Source organism: Podarcis erhardii (genome assembly GCF_964252035.2).
Source record: "Podarcis erhardii genome assembly, chromosome: 2".
Taxonomy (NCBI): domain Eukaryota; kingdom Metazoa; phylum Chordata; class Lepidosauria; order Squamata; family Lacertidae; genus Podarcis; species Podarcis erhardii.
Genome location: NC_138498.1, coordinates 70,512,278 through 70,534,183, shown reverse-complemented (window position 1 = coordinate 70,534,183; position 21,906 = coordinate 70,512,278). Strand labels below are relative to the sequence as shown.

The window sequence follows — 21,906 nt, the reverse complement described above, 5'->3', positions numbered from 1 at the left end:
GGGCTGGAGCACAGATAGCACTGCATCAAATAATTGGAAAGTCAAACTCTGTGTTCTATTACTCATGTTAACAGGCTCTCCAGATAGTAGATGCTTCAGATTGAGAGCTAATCATCACCACCACCAAGGACCATGCGGATGTGTGTGTACCTCAGTCACATGAGACATCTTCCTGGCAACAGCCAATGAAACGGCCTGTCTGGTTTTTGCAACACAAAGCAGCTGATTTATAAGATGTCTAGCTAGGGGTAAAGAGGGGAAATGAGCAGAGAGGTGGAAGAGAGAGACAATTGGAGGCTGGAGTTGGAACTGTGGTACATAATTGCCTGCTATAGCAACCAGCACCAGGCCGTGTGTGAAGGACCTGCAGTTGCTGCAGCTTTAGCCCCCTCTACAGGGCTCAACTTACCTCAGAAGCTGAGGCACATCATGGAGCTTCTTGTTTGCACTTACTTCTCAAGCTTATTTTACAGATGTTCTCCAGTCTCGCCTTTCTATTCTTTTGCAGGGGAGCTGCATTAGTCTCCTGCAGGAAAAGCAACATAAAGTCATGTGTCACATTAAACTATTTATTATCATTTTATTTACTTTGACATTTATATCCCGCTTTTCTGCAAAGAGTTCAACGTGATGTACATTTTATTCCCACAACAACCCTGTAAGGTAGAGTTAGGCTGAGAGAGGCAGTGAATGGCTCAAGTTCACCCAGTGAGCTTCATGGCTGAACGGGGATTTGAACATGGGTCTTCTAAACCCTAAGTCCAATACACTACCCTCTGTACCATACTGGCTCTCATCTAAGTTGTAGCTGATGAAATGACCTTTAGTTCACAGAAGCCTATGCCATAAGAAGTTTCTATATATTTAATAAATAAAACAATAACATTATTTTTGATACTATTACTCTATTTTTTCTATTCTTTGTAACTTACCTTTTCATTAAAAAAGCATAATTGAATTTATGGTTTTCCATTTTGTTTGAGCCCCCTCCCAAAAATAATGAATACAGAATATTCATATAATTTACAAACTTTTGCAAAGCAGTAATCATGTAACATAGAGAACTAAAAGTTAAAGGCAGTGGTAATTGGCTTGAAATATTACCATATTTCCCAAAGACATGCCAAGTAGGGAAAAAGGGTAAAGGACTCCTGGATGGTTAACTCCAGTCAAAAGCAACTGCGGGGTTTAGGGAAGTTTTTAATGTTTGATATTTTATCACGTTGTTGTTGTTGTTCTGTTGGGAGCCACCCAGAGTGGCTGGGGAAATCCAGCCAGATGTGTGGAATATAAATGATTTGTTGTTGTTGTTGTTGTTGTTGTTGTTGTTATGTGAGGCGCTCATTTTGCTTCACAGACAGCTTTCCAGGTCATATGGCCAGAATGACTAAACCGCTACTGGCGTATGAAGGACCATGATGAGTGCCAGAGCACATGGAAATGCTGTTTACCTTCCCTCCACAGTGGTACCTATTTATCTACTTGCACTGGTATGCTTTGCGAACTGCTAGGTTGGCAGGATACGGGACAAAGCAATGGGAGCTTACTCTGTGACGGGGATTCAAACCGCCGACCTTCTGATCGGCAAGCCCAAGAGGCTTAGTGCTTTAGACCACAGCACCACGCACTCCCCAAGCAACATCACTAGGAAAAACATAACATAAATAAATCCACATCAGTTTATTTTTCTCAAATAAGGGTCTGCCACTTACAATCATTATGAAACTACATAGAAAGAGGGGGAAATACATTTTCAAAAGTCAGTCCCTGGCCACAGGCTGCCCACCTGTGCCCTGGAAGTGGTGATATTTCTTCATGTACAGAGTGCATACAGAGTCCTCTTGCTTAGTCCAGAGTGTCCATATAAGGGCCCATCCCTCACATACCACATAGCTTCTAAAATTATGGGCATTTTGTTAGAGAATGATAAGTAGCAATAATAATTGGTACAGAGTGCCTACATTTAGTTAGGGAAAAACGGAAATTGAACTAAATTGAAGGGGAGAAGATCAGACAGCATATACTAATGTGCTACAGTACTATGAAGTGAAAAACATTACCAATATAAAACATTACCAAAGGGTGGGAGGAAATGTTCTGGTGGTTAGTTTTGGACCCTGTCCCTGTTCATCTACATACTGATAGAATGGTATTATGCTGCTTTTTATTTCTCTCCTAATTCTGACACCTCAGGCATCTTTGGTAAATTAGAACGGGGGTGGGGGTGGGGGGGGAGCATAGCTACCCCAGCTTTACTACAGGAGCTTAATACCATTCTGCAGCGTGTTTGGCATAGTGATTAATCTGGACCTGGACCCAATTAAGGATATATCTGCCTGCAGGGAATGTTCCAAGTGTCTAACACACCAGCACTTTGCTCCAAAGTAGTTTTAAAACACTTTAAAAAAACCATCTTCAATAATTCCTCCTGGCTCTACTTGTTATACATTTATGTATTTTCAGGGATCTATTGGGGCAGTTGACTTTTATTTTTATTTACTGAATTTATATCCCATTCTTCCTCCCAGAGGAACCTAGTTCCATAGGTCAATTGTGCATTGTAAAGAATATGTATTTTTCATATTTAATGTATGTTCTGCCTTTCTATGTCTTATGGAAATACATCCCATATTATCCCAGGGGATAAAATTGCGAATAGTAGATCCCAAGACATCTTTCACATCTCATTTATCATGCTGGAGATTTTGTGCTCATTACAGACATATTCTGTAAGTTAAAAATAATTTTTATCTTGTATTTTGAATATTCTCCATCTTCATTCTATCATTGCGGTAACTAGGAGTGAACTCGGGAGTTCATGTGAACAGCTGTTAAAGGATCACATCCTTCTGTTTCCCTGCATAAATAAAACCCAAGCTCAAAATAGTCTTCAAAGTTTTCTAATTAAAGGTAAATCCGCTGATTCTGGTATCAATTCCAACCACAATTTAAAGAGAGATAAAAATGTATGAGGGAAATCCACTCTCAATAACTATCATGTTCCAAGTTTGAATTCTGAATCTAATTTTAAGAAACCTTTTTCTACAGTCTCAGGAACTCTGTGTTAAGAGTTCTCATCAATCTCTAAGCATCTGCAAGACCTCAATGCCTTGTAAGCTCTTTCTCTCTCATTACTGAAGAAGCAACCCACAATGCCCATTACATGACATTTCCACACACACTGGCTGTGGGTTTTAATCCTGGGAATCTATTCCCCCATTTTCTGTGGTCCTGTGTGGCACCTCTCTCCCTGCTGAGCAGCTGATTAAAAATTACTCGCTCTTACTGTTAAGTTGTGGGTTGACATAGCAGACGACACAGCGATTTCTCCAAAGCAGCTCTTTATTTTGTAAGCTGGAACTGAACTAAGCTGAGGAGCTCAGTCAGCCTGCTTATATAGAGCTCCAGAACAATGTAACTGTTGCCATTTTCTAAAACTATCCAATCACTGAACGTCACTTTTCGATCCTTCATTTGCATACAAAACTATCCAATCACTGAACGTCACTTTTCGATCCTTCATTTGCATAACTATCTACAGTATCCCCCTGCTGGCCCAGGGTGAGAACTTCAGTACATAACACTTACTGTGCTTGAGGATAAATTGTGGACCATCATTCAGACCTCACTAGTATACTGTGAGACACCACAGTTGTTGCAGCTGCTATCTACAGCAACACCTGCTTATTTAGGGCATGTCTACACAGGACCTCTTAGCGATGGGTCCAGGAGGGCCATTTGGCTTGGGGCCTCCATCTCAAACAGGGCCTCAAATTTAGACACCTGTTAATAAAATAAAATAAAATAAAAAAGGTTAAGTTTTGCAGCTTGTTCTATGCACATCAGACCAAAATATGACATACTCTCACATCTTAGAACTATAAACGTAGGCAAATAAGAGATGTGAGCCTGGAGTCTTGCTACTTCAGTTGCTAGTAGTAGTTTATCATAAGGGCTAATGCACACAAGGTAGAATGGAATCACTTAGGATACAATTTAAACAGGACTTGCTGTAGATAAGACCCCATGGTCTTATCTACAAGTCTTTATGCTGAGAAGACAGCAGTGGGAGCTGTGCTGAGTGACGTATGTATACATTATTGTGGGTCTGTTCTATTCTGGTTGGGACGTGGGTGGCACTGTCGTCTGAACCACTGAGCCTCTTGGGCTTGCCAATTAGGAGGTTGGCAGTTCAAATCTGTGTGACAGGGTGAGCAGGTACTGCTGCAGTGGGAAGGTAAATGGTGTTTCCATGCGCTCACGATATCCCATTGCGCCAGAAGCGGTTTAGTCATGCTGGCCACATGACCTGGAAAGCTGTTTGTGGACAATGCCGTCTCCCTCAGACTGAAAAGCGAGATGAGCACTGTTAAGTTGTGGGTGAACATATGAGACGACACAGCGATTCTTCAAACAGCTCTTGTTTATTCACAGGCCAGAACAGAACTGAACTGAAGGGTTCAGTCAGCCTCCTTATATAGAGCTCCAGTACAACGTAACTGTAACAATTTTCTAAAACTATCCAATCAGTGAACGTCACTTTTGATCCCTTATTTGCATAACTATCTACAGTATCCCCCTGCTGGCCCAGGGTGAGAACTTCACTACATAACAAGCACCACACCCCATAGTCGTATTTGGCTGGACTTAACCATCCAGGGATCCTTTACCTTAAACATCAGTTGAGTAGTGCCCTATTTTAGAATAGTAATCATCATCATCCTCAATCACCACCCATCACTGCACAATATTAAGTTAAAAAGAGCAAACCCTGCCCACAGGTTCTTGATCTGAGAAAGATAAGACTATTAGGAAAGGGAGCGGGAAGGCGAGGATGGGAGAAGAGGTGGAGATTTCAGGTTTGGGGAGAAAATACACATTTCCAGATACTGTTCAAACACTTGCAAGGAGAGAGGGGTGGTAATGTGAGTAGGTGGGGAAAGATAAAGAGAGAGAATGGATGAAGTGTTAAATAGGATTAATCTGACCAACAAAAGAGTATCAAGAAAATAGAGAAGAGCAGGCAAATAGAGACAGGCTGAAGTACAGACAGATAAGAAGCCAAGAAAATAAGAGACTCCAAAGCAGAAAGCAATTTACCAATTGGCAAAACAGATTAAAGATGCAATCCTATACAGTGGGAATAAGTCCTAGAAAGACCTACAGTACAGCTTAAGAAGTGCTGTTTGCTAAATCTCATTTCCAGTTCCTTAACCACCCGCTCCTGGCTGGGTTCAGCATTTCCAATTAATTGGTTGAGAAAGATACTGCCCAGAGAAACCCTAAAAGGAGAGCCAACGTTGGTTTCAGACTGGCAAGCCTGTCCAAGTAATCAAAGGTTAAACGTAATCTAGTTATCTTTAGACAGAAATGGAATTGAGAAACACAAGAGGTTTGTGTAAAAACCCATTAAAATGAATACAACTAACACACAAAATTCAGATACAGTACAAATGTGCATTACTAGCTGTTATAGATGGACAATGATTTTTCCGTTCCTCTTAGGAGTTCGAAATTTGTTCATAAGTATGCAACATTGGTGCACTTCTGCACAATGCTCTCTGCCCCATCAAAGATTATTCTGGCTGAATTTCTCTTAGCATAAACTGTGGGCTTGGGGTCCATAACCTTACAAATAAACGCTCATAGCCCAATAATTGTTGCATCTTAGCAATTTATTCATGTAATGGACACATTACCCTTCATCTTTTTATTGATTCTCGGTCATTCTCTCACTAGCAGGTTGTTCCAGGGGAGAGCAGAGATTATTAGTCTGAAATTGTGCCATTGTGCAATGATGTGATGAACTAACTCCTGCTTTCCCAACGTCTCCCCACTTAATGTCAGCTAAGTTAATCTGCAGCTCTCTCAGATGTTATCAGCTTCATGCGCGGCGTATTTAATTAGCCTCCTGCTTTAAAAGCCAGCCCTGGGTGTCACTTAAAAGGTGCATCTATTACATAGTAGAGTGACAGAATGAATTATGAGCTCTCATTATGAAGCCAGTCTGGAGAAATTGGATTACTGAACTCTTAGCAATCAGTACCCTTTCGCCCTTTTCACTCCAGCTTTCAAGGAAAAGCCCAAAGCGCCATCTTCTGCTCACTAACTGGAACCAAAAATAATGTGAGCACTCAGCTCTGTCCGAGGGGAATTGCTAAGAGAGAGGCCTTATAAATTTAGATCTAGCTGCCTGTCCATCAATTAAATCACTTACCCAGTCTGCTTGTGTGCACATGGCACATGCCAACCAGAAGTGCCCAAACCTTCAACAAGCCGCCTAATAGCCAGTCAGAACAATGGGATGATAAAGCTGGCCTTTTCGTTGTGGTTTAGTCGTTTAGTCGTGTCTGACTCTTCGTGATCCCATGGACCATACCATACCAGGCACTCCTGTCTTCCACTGCCTCCTGCAGCTGACACTGATAGGTATGGTACCTGCAAGGGATGGGTGATATATCATACCTTCCATCATTTCTCTGATGAAAATAGGGACGTCCCATTCCATAATGATAATTTTACTGTTTATACACCACACATTTTACTGGGTTGCCTCAGCCACTCTGGGCAGCTTCCAACATATATAAAAACATAATAAAACACTAAACATTAAACATTAAAAAAACCTTCCCTATACAGGATTGCCTGCAGACAGCTCCAACATTTATCCAATGAAAATAGGGATATCCTAAGGAAAAGTGGGACATTCCAGGATCAAATAAGAAACAGGGATGGCTACTCTAAATCAGGGATGTCCCTGGAAAATAGGGACACTTCGAGGGTCTGATATATTGTCCCAAACTGGTTTGAAGTCCATACTGTGATATCAGTTTCATAATTTTTAACCTGGCAATATATCACAAATCATGTGTTATGCAAAACTCGCAATGGGGGAAAAACTGTGAAGCCAGCCAATGCTTCTTTCAATTCATGCAGCCTCTTTTAATGCTGCTGACTCAGCTCTTCCCTACCTCCTTGCAGGGGGTAGTGAATCACAAGAGCAGGCACTGGCAAAAATCATGATGTGGGGAAAACCAATGCCTCTACATAGCTCCATCCTTATTTCAGTCATTGTGATATATTGGTATAATGTGATGTTTAGTTGGTGATATATTACGATCTTGAAAATCAGATACAGTGGTACCTCGGGTTAAGAACTTACAGTGGTGCCCCGCAAGACGAATGCCTCGCAAGACGGAAAACTCGCTAGACGAAAGAGTTTTCCGTTTTGGAGGTGCTTCGCAAAACGAATTTCCTATGGGCTTGCTTCGCAAGACGAAAATGTCTTGCGAGTTCCTGCTAGTTTTTTCCCCTTCCCCGCCCCTTTTTCTAAGCCGCTAAGCCGCTTATCCACTTATCTGCTTATCCGATAAGCTGCTAAAAGCCGCTAAAAGCCGCTAAACCGCTAATAGCGCTAATCCGCTAAGCCGTCAATGGGCTTGCTTCGCAAGACGAAAAAACCGCTAGACGAAGAGACTCGTGGAATGGATTCTTTTCGTCTTGCGAGGCACCACAGTAATTAGTTCCGGAGGTCTGTTCTTAACCTGAAACTGTTCTTAACCTGAGGTTCCACTTTAGCTAATGGGGCCTCCCACTGCCACGCAATTTCTGTTCTCATCCTGAAGCAAAGTTCTTAACCTGAGGTACTATTTCTGGGTTAGCAGAGTCTGTAACCTGAAGCGTCTGCAACCTGAAGCGTCTGTAACCCAAGGTATCACTGTATCGCCCAGCCCTACTACCCGCAGAGATCAGATTGGATGCAAATTGAATTGTCCTCAACCAAGTGACCTTTCTCCCTTCCCCAATTTAATACGACATTTCAGAACCTCCTTGGGCAGGGCAATGGAGCACCACCTGGTACCTCCTTTCTGGGTCTGCTTCTGTAAGCAGGATCCTCACTTGCCTATGTTGCTGCTCGCCCTGTAAAGCCTTTAAAGGTATGATGTGTACTTCAGGTCTATGTCAACCAACTGAAAGCGGCAGGCTTTGGTCAGCCTAATTTTGCATAAGAACATGTTGCAAACCACACAAAGCAATATCCATTTCAGAAAACACCTCAGACAGGGTGCTGAATAACTGTACACTTCCTAACTACGTAGTTATCTGTATATAGCTCCCTGTTGCCATAGACCATTGACAATTGCTGATTTAAAAGATATCAGAACATTTCCCCAGCATGATAATCAAAGTGCGAGTCTGATTGCATCACGCTAATCAATGCTCTTATTTTATGGTGCTGACTTCTGACTCTAATGCACACCTCTGTGAGATCATTATGGTGTTAACTTAGAACCCTTATGACAGAGACTAGAGTGTGAGAAGGGAGGGTATGTGTGTGGAAAACTGTAATATTAATTCTCCCATCTCTGTGGAGACATTCAGAGTGGCGAGAGGTTGCAAAAGAAATCAGCACTCTGTCTTTTTGGAGAGAGGGTTATATGCAGGAAGCTTTTTAAAGAGTAGCAGGAAGAAAGAGCTTTGTAAAGAAACAAAACAAGTTCTTTCCAGTAATATGGGTTTTCTGGAAACCTCAGAATTACTCCATACAATTTAGGGGAATTTTCAGTTTGGACTAGAAAATTTCCTGATGCATTAGACTCTAGGGCCTACAGAGTGATCTAATTAGGCATGCCCGTTTTTACTTATATTTAGTAAATAAGGCTAAAAACTTTGGAATGACCACACTTGCATAATATTTATTTGCAACTGGCATCTATCCATTGCTACTAATTCAGGCTGCATACAATGTCCAATTTTTGAAAAAGGCCCTTTTTCTGCTCGGGGCACTGCCAGACACCCTGTTTATTGAGCATTCATCCTGATATGATTGCTAAGCAATTAGACAATGTCAGCAGTTTAATGAGCATTTGCTCAGATTTGTTTGTGGAGAGGCTAGATGTGACATCAAAACAAGTGTTTTCTCACACGTTCCACAGCATTTTGCTCTCAATTTCCTTATTGCACAACAAACCTGCAATAGGGAAAGATAATACTGTTTTGGAAGACCTGCAGATCAACTTTAATTGCACATCCTGAATTTACTAGTATGTGAATCCCTCCTGAAAAGAGCATCTGCATAGAAGCACCCTATGTCTTGTTTATTTCTTTTGTGAGGTCAGAAACGGAATACACTTTTGCACCGCTAGGGGTCTCCTGCAGCACTCTTGGAGTAGCCTCCAGCAGACACTGGTGGACCACAACTCCTAGCATCCCCTGCTGCAGGACTTACTGCCCAACTGGATGAGAAGTGTAGTCCAGCCAGAGACTATGGACTCTTAACTCACGCAGAAGTAAACAGCAACTGCAAGTGATAGACTAAGCATAGTGTAGGGAAATCCCAGCAGCTTACGTAAAGGTAAAGGTACCCCTGACCGTTAGGTCCAGTCTCAGATGACTCTGGGGTTGCGGCGCTCATCTCACTCTATAGGCTGAGGGAACCGGCGTTTGTCCGCAGACAGCTTCCGTGTCCGAACCAGAGCAGCGCATGGAAACGCTGTTTACCTTCCTGCCAAAGTGATACCTATTTATCTACTTGCACTTTGATGTGCTTTCAAACTGCTAGGTTGGCAAGAGCAGGGACCGAACAACGGGAGCTCACCCCATTGTGGGGATTTGAACCGCTGACCTTCTGATTGGCAAGCACGAAAACAGATATTTTCACTACCATCAAGTCATTTCCATGGGAGGCCATGTAAACACCCCCAACAAAAAACCCATAAATGCAGAATAAACTACATCTACATACCCACAAAAACCATACATGAGATATAGTTACTGAATCCTCCTTTTATCTCTAAATTATTCACAAATTGTCATTTCTATTTTATTAGATGATATCAGAACATTTACTTCAGAGCTTCTACCCATACCAATCTATATGGCTTTGGAATTTATCTGCCTCAGCCTGGATTATTTGTAAAATCAATAAAATCATACCATACCAAAAAATAATAATTCATGGTACAACTAAAACCCTGTTTGGCTGTACATTCCACTAAAATTAATGAATCTTTTGAGTAGCATGGTTAGATTTGGGCTGTATGTGTAATAACAAGACTAGGATCATCCAGGTTTATAATGCAATCCCATGTATGTCTAAAGGTAAAGGGACCCCTGACCATTAGGTCCAGTTACAGACGACTCTGGGGTTGCGACGCTCATCTTGCTTTATTGGCCGAGGATCCGGCATACAGCTTTTGGGTCATGTGGCCAGCATGACTAAGTGCTTCTGGTGAACCAGAGCAGCGCACGGAAACGCCGCTTACCTTTCCGCTGGAGCAGTACCTATTTATCTACTTCATGCTTTCAAACTGCTAGGTTGGCAGGAGCAGGGACCGAGCAACGGGAGCTCACCCAGTCGCGGCCAACCTTCTGACCGACAAGCCCTAGGCTCTGTGGTTTAACCCACAGCACCACCCGTGTCCCATGTATGTCTACTCAGAAATAAATCCTACTAAATCCAATGGGATTTACTCCCAGGAAAGCATCATAGGATTACAACTTCAAAGCACCAAGTGTTTCATAGAATACCAGATTTATTCAAGGATTATGTGCAATACAATAAATAATTCTAAGGAACAGCTGATGGGTGTGCGTCTGCTGGACAGAAAAACACTCTGTGTCCATCAATCACTTGTCAGTAAGCAAAAACCAGCAGGGTTTGGGTATTTTTTTTAGGTTTCTAGGATTGCAAAGGAATAGGAGACAGAACTTTAGGCCCATTCCGATTGCACATTCATGTTGTACAAATACCTGTTTTCCTTATATCTAGGAAATGCAAGGAAATAAATACCGAGGTATTGCACCAATTTTTACCAAGACGTAGGTAGGATAAACATACTCTAATCTGCTCCCTAAATTGTGGAGCAGGTGTCTAGTTCAAACTGCTGCATGCCATGCAGGGGTCAACAAACTTTTTCAGCAGGGGGCCAGTCCACTGTCCCTCAGACCTTGTGGGGGGCCGGACTATATTTTTTGGGGAGGGAAATGAACGAATCCCTATGCCCCAAAATTAACCCAGAGATGCATTTTAAATAAAAGGACACATTCTACTCATGTAAAAACACGCTGATTCCCGGACCCTTCGCGGGCCGGATTTAGAAGGCGATTGGGTCTTTGTTTGCCTACCCCTGCTAGAGCAACAACACTCATCCTGCAGGAGAGGAATGCGGAGGAAGAACCATCGGCGGGCTCGGAATTTATCTCACTCGCGCCTCCTCCAGGCTGTCACTTCTCGGCCAATCAGGGAGCAGGAGTTCCAGGCCTCCAGTTTTCATTAGTCAAAGGTCGCGTGAAGGAGCCGAGCCGCGTCCTCCAATAGGGTTGCGGGGCTGCGTCGCGCGCGAGCCGAGGAGCGAGGCTTGGCTTTGGTTGGTCGGCGCTTGCGTCTGCGGGAAGATGGCGGCGACAACCACGGCGCCCGCGGTTGTGGCCGGGTCCACCAGTGCGGATTTCTCCGACCTGCGCGGGATCAAGAAGCAGCTGCTGGACGTGGCGGAGCGGAGCCGGGAGCGCGGCCTGCAGCACAGCGGGAAGTGGTGAGGCGGCGGTGGCGGCGGCGGAGAAAGGGCTGCGCGTGCTCTCCACCGAGTCGCGGGAGGGCTGCGTGCAGGGTCTCCAGCAAAAGGGGGGCTCCGCAGGCTGCAAGGGGCGCTCTGGGGCGACGGGATGCTGTCGCCATAGGGAAGGGCGAGGAATAAAAGACCTCGGCAGCCTGCGCGCCGCTTGCTAACTCTTGGGCATGGCCAGCTGTCATTCGGCTATTGCACAGCTGAATTGTAGTGGGGGGCTGGCTGTCTATTATGGGGGAACGCCGTTCTGCTAGTTACTAAGGTTGCTTAAGTATAGCTTATGATGGGCCTGTATACAATGTGCACATTGAAGTGCCAGCTATATCGGGCTGCAGGCCGCCTGCCATGTGAGGATGTATGGGCAGTGCTGGATTTACATATAGGCTAAACAAGCTATAGCTTAGGGCCCCACTCGCTTGAGGGCCCCCAAAAATTTAAATTAAAAAAAAACCTGGATGTACAAAATACAAGCTAAAAACAAATAAAATAAAACCTACATACAGCAACAGTGTTTTGTGTTGTGTATGGACCTGTTAGATCCATAAAGTACCATATAACATATATTCAAAACAAAAAAAAAAAAAAAGCAACAATTTGTTGTTGACAAAGGACAGGTGGACATATAAAGGGCCCCATTACCTTCAGTAGCTTAGGGCCTCATCAAACCTAAATCCAGCCCTGTGTATGGGGAGTCTCTTCATGCTATTGTGCATGTTGGAGAACCTTAGTCCTGGGGGCCAAGTGCAGCTCATCAAGCTGCTGTGTCCTGCTCTTGAAACTGCCTCCTGGCTATGGCTCTTCCCCAGGCTACACACTACCATGGTCCTTCTCTGTGTCCTCAAGGGTTTTTGCCTGGATGCAGTGAGCCTGGAAACATAGGAGGCTGCCTGTTGTACAAAGGCGAGAATCACATCAGTTCTGCCTCCCACTCTTTGCCTCTACACACACATGTGCGCACACCCACCCACACCCCAGCATCATGCTGCCTCCGGAAAGTTGCATATGAGGGAAAATGGCCCTTGTAAAGAAAAAGGTTCCCTTCCCCTGTTGTATGTAATGAGTACAGTGGTACCTCTGGTTATGAACTTAATTCGTTCTGGAGGTCCGTTCTTAACCTGAAACCGTTCTTAACCTGAGGTACCACTTTAGCTAATGGGGCCTCCCGCTGCCGCTGCACAATTTCTGTTCTCATCCTGAGGTAAAGTTCTTAACCCGAGGTACTACTTCCGGGTTAGCGGAGTCTGTAACCTGAAGTGTTTGTAACCCGAGGTACCACTGTATTATGACCCAGACTGGCAGAAAGTGGTGTTTTTTAAGCTGCAGTGGGTTTTCTTGTTGTAGGGCCTCAGAGCTGGCTTTTGCCCTGGACCCTCTGCCCTTTAATGAGCTGCCTCCTGCACCTGAACTCACAGAGGTACGTACGGGAGGAGGGCTCGTTTTTGCAACACATAAAACAGATGAGGCTGCTCTGATGTAGTATCCTAGAAAATCATAACTTTAAAAAGTTGTGGCAATTGAAAACAGTAATGCTAGAAAAAAGACAAGCAGGCTCCATTTGCAAGTCAGTTTGCATGTCTAATCCACTTGAATGCTTTACTTGTTTAAGGAAGGGATGAGAGAGGTGCGCATTTATTTAATGCTCAGTTCTTTGTAGCTGAGTTGGAGGGAAGGGTTCTGGCTGCAATCCAAAGATTAGAGGACCCTTGGTTCCCAATATTTCTTCTAGCAGTGCTAGGGTCACTTGCCAGGCAAACAATTTTTAATGCAACCAGTTTGCTTTCTTAGGATCCCTTCTTTTTAGCTTGTGTGGGCTTAATCCCTCTCACTTTGCTCTCTTGTCACCAAAGCTTAAAATATCATAAAATTAAACTGATTTTCTGTTATTCTCAGAGAAGCTCAAATTGTATTAAAGAATAGGAATTTGGTCAGCCAGACATTATTTGAGAACTGCTGTTTTCAACCCTTTATTTTGTCTTTCAGTGGAAACCAAAAGCAAGAAAAGCATTTGCTTTTGTTGCTTGACAGACGAAGGTGTCTAAGGAATTCATTACATTGGAATTTAACTTTTTATTTTTTTTGTTCTTAGGAGGATGCTCGTGACTTGGATGCTTACACCCTTGCTAAATCTTACTTTGATCTGAAAGAGTATGACAGGGCTGCTTACTTCCTCCGGGGCTGCAAGAGCCAGAAGGCCTATTTTCTATATATGTACTCCAGATACCTGGTGAGTTAATAAGATAAATCAGTTCTCGTTCCTTGATTTCCTCCCTCTCTTCATAAAGATTATGTGATATATCTAGAAAGTGAAGTTTTATTCTTTTTGCTTCTAGTAGCTGGACCCATGTCCAGTGAACATCTCATGATAGAAAATTGCTGGTTCTTAAAATTCTTTTAAAAATTTGTTTGTTTGCAGTCAGGTGAAAAAAAGAAGGATGATGAAACAGTGGATAGTCTGGGTAAGAAACCAACATACAACTTTCTCCAGTTTGGCTTTTGACGCTTGATTTACAATTTCCAAGACTACAACTTATTTTTTCTTCAACTATTGATTGATTTTTTTAAAAAGAAAATGCAAAACATCAGCAAAATTTAACTGTTAAATTAACTTCCCTTTCCCCATCATGCATTGTTCTGTATTTGAGCTAGTTTAGCATCTGTCTAAAGCAGTAGTCCTCAAAACGTTTTGCGATAGTACCACCCTTTGCTCTAAACAAAACTTTGGCAGAATCTTTGCAGTGCAATATTTAAAAATGTTTTTATAAACACGTGCTGCTAATGGTACCAAATAAGAGATTACTCTGTTTACAGGTCCGTTGGAAAAGGGGCAGGTGAAGAATGAAGTTCTAAGAGAGCTACGGGTAGAGCTTAGCAAGAAACGCAAAGCCAGAGAGCTGGATGGATTTGGCCTTTATCTGTAAGCACTGAAGTGATGCACTAATGACATATTGTAGGGAATAGCCATATGTTTACATCCAGGTATGATGAAGTTGGGATTGTGAAATGAATAGGGATTCTTGTCTGTTTGTGTGCATGCAATTCGCCACACAAAATGTCAGGCTAGGGCACGGGGATGGCATAGGCTCTTGCCCTAGTAGTGTTTCTCTTACTCTTTCTCTGTATCCCCCTAGGTATGGAGTTGTGTTACGAAAGCTGGACCTGGTGAAAGAGGCCATTGATGTGTTTGTTGAAGCTACCCATGTTTTGCCATTGCACTGGGGGGCCTGGCTGGAACTTTGTAACTTGATCACGGACAAAGAAATGGTAATTTGTGGGATTCTCAGGTGCAGGTGTGTGATGATTGCTGCCCTGGATTTCTTTGGGAGGAAAGGCAGGATATAAATTCAGATCTGGCCACTATTTTCTGGTACAATTTGATCCATGAACTATCATGAAGTCGATACTGTGTTTGGTGGTTTTTCTGATTTGGAATACTTGAATTTGCCAGCAAACCTTAAGTAATTCAGTAGCAGTTGGAGATGTTAGCATTCTTTCCATTGAGTGGGTAGAGAGAACCAAGCCCATGTTGTAACCTTTCCTGCAGTTCTTGGGGGCTGCTGTAGACTACTTCTCTAAATGTGTCCCTCTTTGTTTGTGGTTGTTGCCAGCTGAAGTTCCTGTCCTTGCCAGATACCTGGATAAAGGAGTTCTTCCTGGCACACATCTACACAGAGCTGCAGCTGATAGACGAGGCCTTGCAGAAGTACCAGAGTCTTATTGATGCAGGATTTTCAAAGAGCACCTACATTATCTCTCAGATTGCAGTGGCCTATCACAATATCAGAGGTCAGTGAATCCTTCCAGATTTGGGCCTTCTGGTGTTTTGTTTCCTGCTTTTTTTCCCTGAGTGCCTGCCTTTCTCTTTCCTCAGATATTGATAAAGCTTTGTCCATCTTCAATGAACTAAGAAAACAAGACCCTTACAGGATAGAAAATATGGACACCTTCTCTAATCTGCTCTATGTCAGGGTGAGTACTTTTTTTCTCAATCTGAATTACATTATAGGTTGAGCAGTGGGTGGTGTGGGCAGGATACAGTTGCTTAGCAGTCTTCCCAAAGCCATGTTACTGAAAGGGAGAGTGGGAGGGAGCAGGGAGCTTGGCACAGTGGGAGGAGCATTGGATTGGCTGAGCTGCTCTGTCTGTATTGTGCTGAGTTCCCTGCTGCCTGCCGTCTTGGTAACTGGCAGTGATGCATTGCATTGGGGAGCCAGGTAGGCAGTCACTTCCTGTACTACCATGCTGGCCGCTACTGCATATGACCCTACCTCAACCTTAAATTGCTCACAATCCTTCAGTTTGTGTACAGAACTTTTCTGTCTATATCCCTTAAACTTACTCATGTTTTCTTAGTGGTAAACCCCAGTAGGGAAATTTGGTCTGTAAGGAAATAACAGCATTGCACTATCAAGTGAGAGAATATAATGGCAAACAGAATCAGGAAACATTTGCTACAGGGAGATGTTCCTGTTGCCTTGAACCAGTTTGTGAAGTTATTCTGGATATTGTATGAAATTGCCAAGTCTTTGGTAGTCCATTGCTGATGACTTCCAAACATCCCAAGATTTGTTGTTCTCATTGTACTCTCCTAGTTCAGACAACCTACTGACTGATTTTGTGGCTTGAAAAGCTGTTCCTTCTTTTTTCCCCCCATGCAGTGGTGTTACAAGAGTGTGTTTCCATCCCTGCAGTTCCACCCCCACCCACTGGCTCCTGTCCTTAAGCTTACCGCTTTCCTTTATCCCACTAGAGTATGAAGCCTGAACTGAGCTATTTGGCCCACAACCTATGTGAGATTGACAAGTACCGTGTGGAGACCTGCTGTGTGATTGGTGAGAGACCTTGCTTGCTTGAAGAGGGATGGGAGGAAGCTGCAGGACATGATCCTCTTTCACATGAAAGAGTGTTAGTAGAGTTGTTGTTTCCCAGCCCCTGGCTGCTCTCTGCTCACTTTTCATTGTGCTTTTGCCATAGGGAACTACTATAGTTTGCGCTCACAGCATGAAAAAGCAGCTCTCTACTTCCAGAGAGCATTGAAGCTGAATCCTCGATACCTCGGAGCATGGACCCTCATGGGACACGAATATATGGAAATGAAAAACACATCAGCAGCTATTCAGGCATATAGGTGCGTGTGCAGATGCCTTCCAAAAAAGAAGGCTTACTACTGGTTTCCACCTCGGGTGGGGAGTACTTTTAACAAGATCATTTTTCTATTGTTGTTACTCTCCCAATTGATTCTGCTTGTGCATTTCTTTTTAAACAAATGCAGACTGTTATGATCTTACCTCCATTTGTGCCGTACACCTGTATACTCTTTCAAAGAATTCCTGTGGCTTTCTCTCTTCTAGACATGCCATAGAAGTGAATAAAAGAGACTACAGAGCATGGTACGGATTGGGGCAAACATATGAGATCCTCAAGATGCCCTTTTACTGTCTCTATTACTATCGGCGGGCCCATCAGCTCAGGTAAAACTGCCCAGTATAGATACTGTCCTTGTGTCTAACTCTTTTTAATAGCTGCCATTATCAGGGTATGGAGTCAGATTGCTATAAATGAGATAGGGATGTGCATTGCCCTGGCTGCCCTGCAAATTACAAAATCTAACGTTTCAGTGCAGACTTGAGATTGACCAGAGGCATGGGATCTTAACTGTCATTTAAAAGATAATCTGATCTTTTGCAAAAAAATAATGAGAATTTGGCACTTAATATAGCTCCCCGTATCTCTCCATTGCTCCCAGACTCTTCCCTACTCTACAGTTAAAGGAAGGGTGCATGGGACAATCCAAATTTTAAAACTCAATTTTGAAATCATAACAAGTCCCAACAGCTGGGTTTTAAGTGTTTGATTTTAGTCTCTTCTTTTGGGATGTAGACCCAAAAAAAAAAAAGACTGTTGTGCTGTTAGATTTAAAAATGAGGCTTAGTGCTCATTGGGTTTTAGGTAGCTTTAGAAGTCTGAGCTTGTTCGGTCTTTTTGTGAGCCAGCTGATAGTTTCATGTTTCTCATAGGCCCAATGATTCCCGTATGCTGGTAGCTCTTGGAGAATGTTACGAGAAATTGAATCAGCTAGTGGAAGCCAAAAAGGTAGGGCGGGACATGGATTTGCATTTGAGCAGCAGCAATGGGTATTATCCTAAACCAGATAAAGGAAATGCTAGTGTATTTCTGCTGTGCTGTTTTGTCATAACAATTGAATTGCCTCTGTCCATTCATTGCCTCTTGAGAATGGACTGGTGAATGTAGGTTATGTAGCTGGAACATAGGTACTGGGGGAAAGTGCTAAAAATTGAGCAGTTTCCAGAACTGAGCTTTTATTCTGTTTGCACTTTTCTTCCATGTAATAATAGCAATCAGATCTTCTGATGGCTTTTTTTCTTCATTCTCTGTTCGAAAAAAAGAGGGAAATATTGTCTAAAACTTGGAGCTAGGTTTATTGGAGTTATCACTCCTATAGTCTTGTATTATGTTACTTCTGATATGCTTCATACTATTCATCTCTGCTAGGCAGGATAGTAGGCGATATCACCTTTGCCTCTGGACTAGACACTTTTGCATTTGTTGTTTTTTTCTTGACAGTGTTATTGGAGAGCCTATGCTGTTGGAGATGTGGAAAAAATGGCACTGGTGAAACTAGCAAAGTAAGTAGTAGTTTTATATTGTTTTTCTTGGATAGATTGGCAAAACCTCCTTATCTGACCACTGCCTTTTGGACTGAAATCTTAGTCTGCAATACTCTGGTTTCTCTTCAAATCGAAATCTTAGTCTGCAGACGTTATGATGTGGATGTTTCCTGTCTTTCTGCATAGCTCTTAGTCCTTGTGATCCCAGGAAATTATTAGGGGAAGTGCTCCAGATTATCTTTGACCTTTATGGCAGCAATATTCTGGATAACTACTAGTGGTTTTTCCATAGTTCTTGGTATCCGCATGTGTTCTTGGTGAGTCACACAATGTGCGTTCATAGAGGTTCTGGCAATAATTAAATGGCTACACATAAACTAAGTATAAAAAGTATTTTATTATGTATATCAAGATAAATATGAAACTAAAATTGCTACAGTATGGAAATGGGATGTTTGCCTACCTTGATGAAAATGACCCCTGGGAAATACCTGTGAGTAACAGGCGCAGAGATTAAGACATTGCTTAATGTCTTTCCCCCCTATAAATGCAGCTCACATTTGAAAGGCTACCTAGGCTTACTCCAAAGCATGTCATTTGTTATTAGGATAATCTCATCAACTACATACTGAATACTTATAGTGGACAAGAGGTAGCTTCTTCTCTTATAGTGGTGGTCTTATCCTTTCAGCAAGAACACACTTTTGCTTTTTTTTCTTCTTTCCCAGGCTTCATGAACAGTTGAATGAATCGGAGCAAGCTGCTCAGTGCTATATCAAATACATACAAGATATCTATTCTTGTGGGGTGAGTCAGTTCCAAATGATTTTGGGAATGAAAGAGTGAAGGATATACAGAGTGGATAAAAACAGGTGTTGTGTTTTTTTTATAAAGAAAAACATTGTATTTAAATTAGATTTTTTAAATAAAAAGTTGTAAATACTCAGTTTCTCCCTGGTTAATACTAAATCTTGATATAAGAAATGAATTTACCCTGAACCATACCTTTATTCTATTCTAGGAGATAGTGGAGCACCTGGAAGTAAGCACTGCCTTCCGCTACCTGGCTCAATATTATTTCAAGTGTAAACTCTGGGATGAAGCCTCAGCCTGTGCCCAGAAATGCTGTGCATTCAATGACGTGAGTAGCCAACACATCATCTGTGGACTTCTTCACTGGGTCCCATGCCTGCTTCCACCCACAGTGCCACCACTGAGACCACTCTTGGGTATGGCTATAATGGTTTGAGGCCACACATGTGTTAAGTCATACTTACACAGGATTTTGAAAGAACCTAAAAGAGAGGCTGAAAGCCCAACCCTTTTCTAGAACAACAATCTAAATCCTTCAGGATTGTCAGAGTGCTCGCCCATCTACCTCTACTAATAGAACCAATCAATAATACACCAGATCATGACAAGAGCTTTGTGAAAAGCAACTAAGGAAATCTGCTAAAAAGTTTTCATTCCTTGTGAAAATGGAGGTAGCTAGTTTTTGCTTGGTAAGAAATGTGTTGCTAGTTACATAGATAAAACATGAAAATGTCCAGATATGTGCTTGCAGGCCACCCAAAAACCTCTTAGTGGGCTTTATATGGCCTGCAGCTTGCCCTTGAAATAGATAAAGAGAAAGCATGAACAGGAAGTAAAGTATTTAGAATCCTGTTGATGAGTTGGTTTGGCATGGGGAATCCTTTTGGCACAGCAGGCCAGACGTTCCCCACCCCATTGGGCCAACTTTGACAGGTGGGTGGCATTGTGATATCAGATGATCGACAGGTAGGTTGCCCTGCCTCACCTGTCAAAGTTTCATTGTTCAGCACTTCCCAAATGCTTGACAGCCAGCTTTCTTAAAGAGAAACTTGGTTGTGCAGTTGACAAAGCCATGTCTCTACCTTCTCCACACCTGATGTCACATAGGACACTGGGTATGGGACAGGTGGGCATGGTTTAGAGAAAACAGTTTTGCAGGCCAAATTTGGCACATGAGCCAGAGGTTCCTCACCCCAGAGTTGGTGAATATTTTGCTGGAGTAGCCACTTCAGGGAGAAATATATCATGGGATTTGCAGTATCTAAAGGCTCGCTAGATCTGACATTGAACCACAAGTCTGATTGCAATTCAGAATGGCTGATCTTTGCACAGGAACACCCATGTGCCCCCTTTCTAGTTACTGCACTGTGTTTGCTCTTTGCTCATGCAACTTCATTTCTCTTCCAGACAAGAGAAGAAGGGAAGGCCCTCTTGCGGCAAATCTTACAGTTACGAAATCAAGGGGAGACCTCGTCCACAGAGATTGCCACACCTTTCTTGCTTCCGTCTTCACTATCTGCCAATAACACTCCAACACGCCGTGTGTCACCCCTGAACTTGTCCAATATTACACCTTAAAGTGTGCCTACCTCTCTGGGCTGATGTGAACTGCAAATGTAATCCGGCTGGAGGCTGGGTTTTTCCTTCTAATGCTGCCTCTCTAAGGAGAGTTCTGTATCCAGTGATGCCTTCCTAGAAGGGCTGATAACTCATTGTTGAAGATAGTTACATTGCGGGCATCAAAGGCTGGTGGCACCATATTTCATAGTGAGTGACTGAATCCATTCTACTCCTGTTATGCCCCTTCTTTCTAGCATGACATCTTGGTGTAAGAAGGGATTCCAAGGTCACTTTCCTCTATTGACATCAATTGGAGTTGCTTCTCTGCCTGTCAAGTTCATGGCATTCCTTCGTAATGTCTTGCTGGCTACCAGTGTGTCATCTTTTGGAGGAGAAATGATGCTGCCTCGTTCTTATTTCATGATGGAAAGAATGTCCTTGCATCACTTGGTCCCTTGTCCTTTTGGTTTTAGTTACTTTTCAAGCAAAATCGCTGTGTTAGATTATCTAGCTGGTAAAAGGAGCCAATGGAGAGAGCAAAGGGACTGCCGTTTGTCTAGCACAAATGTAGTAATTCATATCCCATCATTTCCCTTACTAATACAGCAGCCGATGCTGTTGTGTAGCCTGGTAACAATGAAGTGGTGGGACTTCTATGTGTTCATTAAGATAAGAGTGCAGTGTTGACATAGCTTTTCCATATATACGGGCTCTAGAAGTATCCACCACTATTTGAGTGGCAAAACTCATCTACACATTTTTGTTGCCCAGGAACACAACATAACTGTTCAGTAGAAAAAAAAACCACTATTGCTTAGTTCTTTGAACTAGAAGCTGGGGTGTTGTAAACTAGTATCCTAGCAGGGATGCAGTTTTGTTGAATATGATCCTATGACATAAAATAATGGTTGTGATCTATCCTCAGTGTGACTTAGCAGAAAAAATAAGTGGTAAAGAATAACAATGGTATGAATTTCTTCAGCTGACATGAGAATTCAGGCATGCAAACTTGACTTGTCTACAGTTGAGCAGGTAATGGTATCAAGCAAGCTTGAATTCTGCTTCCACTATTAAATTGTTTTTACTACACATTCTTGTCATTTATGTTAGTAAAACACAGAACTTTGACTTCTGTTGTACAGCACAGATGTTGGGGCTAGAGCACTCACATTTTGTTAATTTTTATCTGCCCCTTGCAGGCAGGGGTTCATACAGAGCCCTCATTTTATCATCACAATTGGTGGTGGTGGTGGGTAGACTACGAGAGACTGATCCATGGTCAGTGAGCTACAAACTTGGGCCCAGATCTGTCCTGTCAAATTCAAACATTCAAGGCC

The 21,906-nt window shown here is 42.7% G+C and overlaps 2 protein-coding genes across 6 annotated transcripts in view; one reads left to right on the top strand and one right to left on the bottom strand.

Moving 5' to 3' along the window:
* Nucleotides 1-11,386, bottom strand: part of LOC309335937 (uncharacterized protein) — a 30,567-nt gene extending 19,181 nt beyond the window's left edge. The window contains exons 1-4 of one of the 5 annotated variants that reach the window (XM_081851251.1): nucleotides 11,128-11,273; nucleotides 6,218-6,438; nucleotides 5,219-5,320; nucleotides 454-526 (exon numbers count right to left, since the gene is read on the bottom strand). In XM_081851251.1, the coding sequence (XP_081707377.1) occupies nucleotides 454-526; nucleotides 5,219-5,320; nucleotides 6,218-6,238 (196 nt within the window). In that variant the 5' untranslated portion in view covers nucleotides 6,239-6,438; nucleotides 11,128-11,273. Of the gene's footprint in view, nucleotides 1-409; nucleotides 527-5,218; nucleotides 5,321-6,217; nucleotides 6,649-10,815; nucleotides 10,896-11,127 lie in introns of those variants that run through there. The other 4 variants (XM_081851252.1, XR_014153811.1, XR_014153812.1 and 1 more) reach the window with 4 other exon arrangements.
* Nucleotides 11,387-11,397: 11 nt separating this feature from the next.
* Nucleotides 11,398-21,135, top strand: CDC23 (cell division cycle 23; the record flags this gene model as incomplete). Its single annotated transcript, XM_081851210.1, has 16 exons — nucleotides 11,398-11,537; nucleotides 12,912-12,984; nucleotides 13,657-13,794; nucleotides 13,984-14,026; nucleotides 14,379-14,484; nucleotides 14,699-14,831; nucleotides 15,176-15,353; nucleotides 15,439-15,536; nucleotides 16,318-16,399; nucleotides 16,542-16,695; nucleotides 16,919-17,038; nucleotides 17,585-17,660; nucleotides 18,153-18,214; nucleotides 18,925-19,003; nucleotides 19,218-19,337; nucleotides 20,417-21,135. The coding sequence occupies 16 exons, from the start codon at nucleotides 11,398-11,400 to the stop codon at nucleotides 20,585-20,587; spliced, it is 1,773 nt and encodes a 590-aa protein (XP_081707336.1). The 3' UTR covers nucleotides 20,588-21,135.
* Nucleotides 21,136-21,906: the final 771 nt, after the last annotated feature.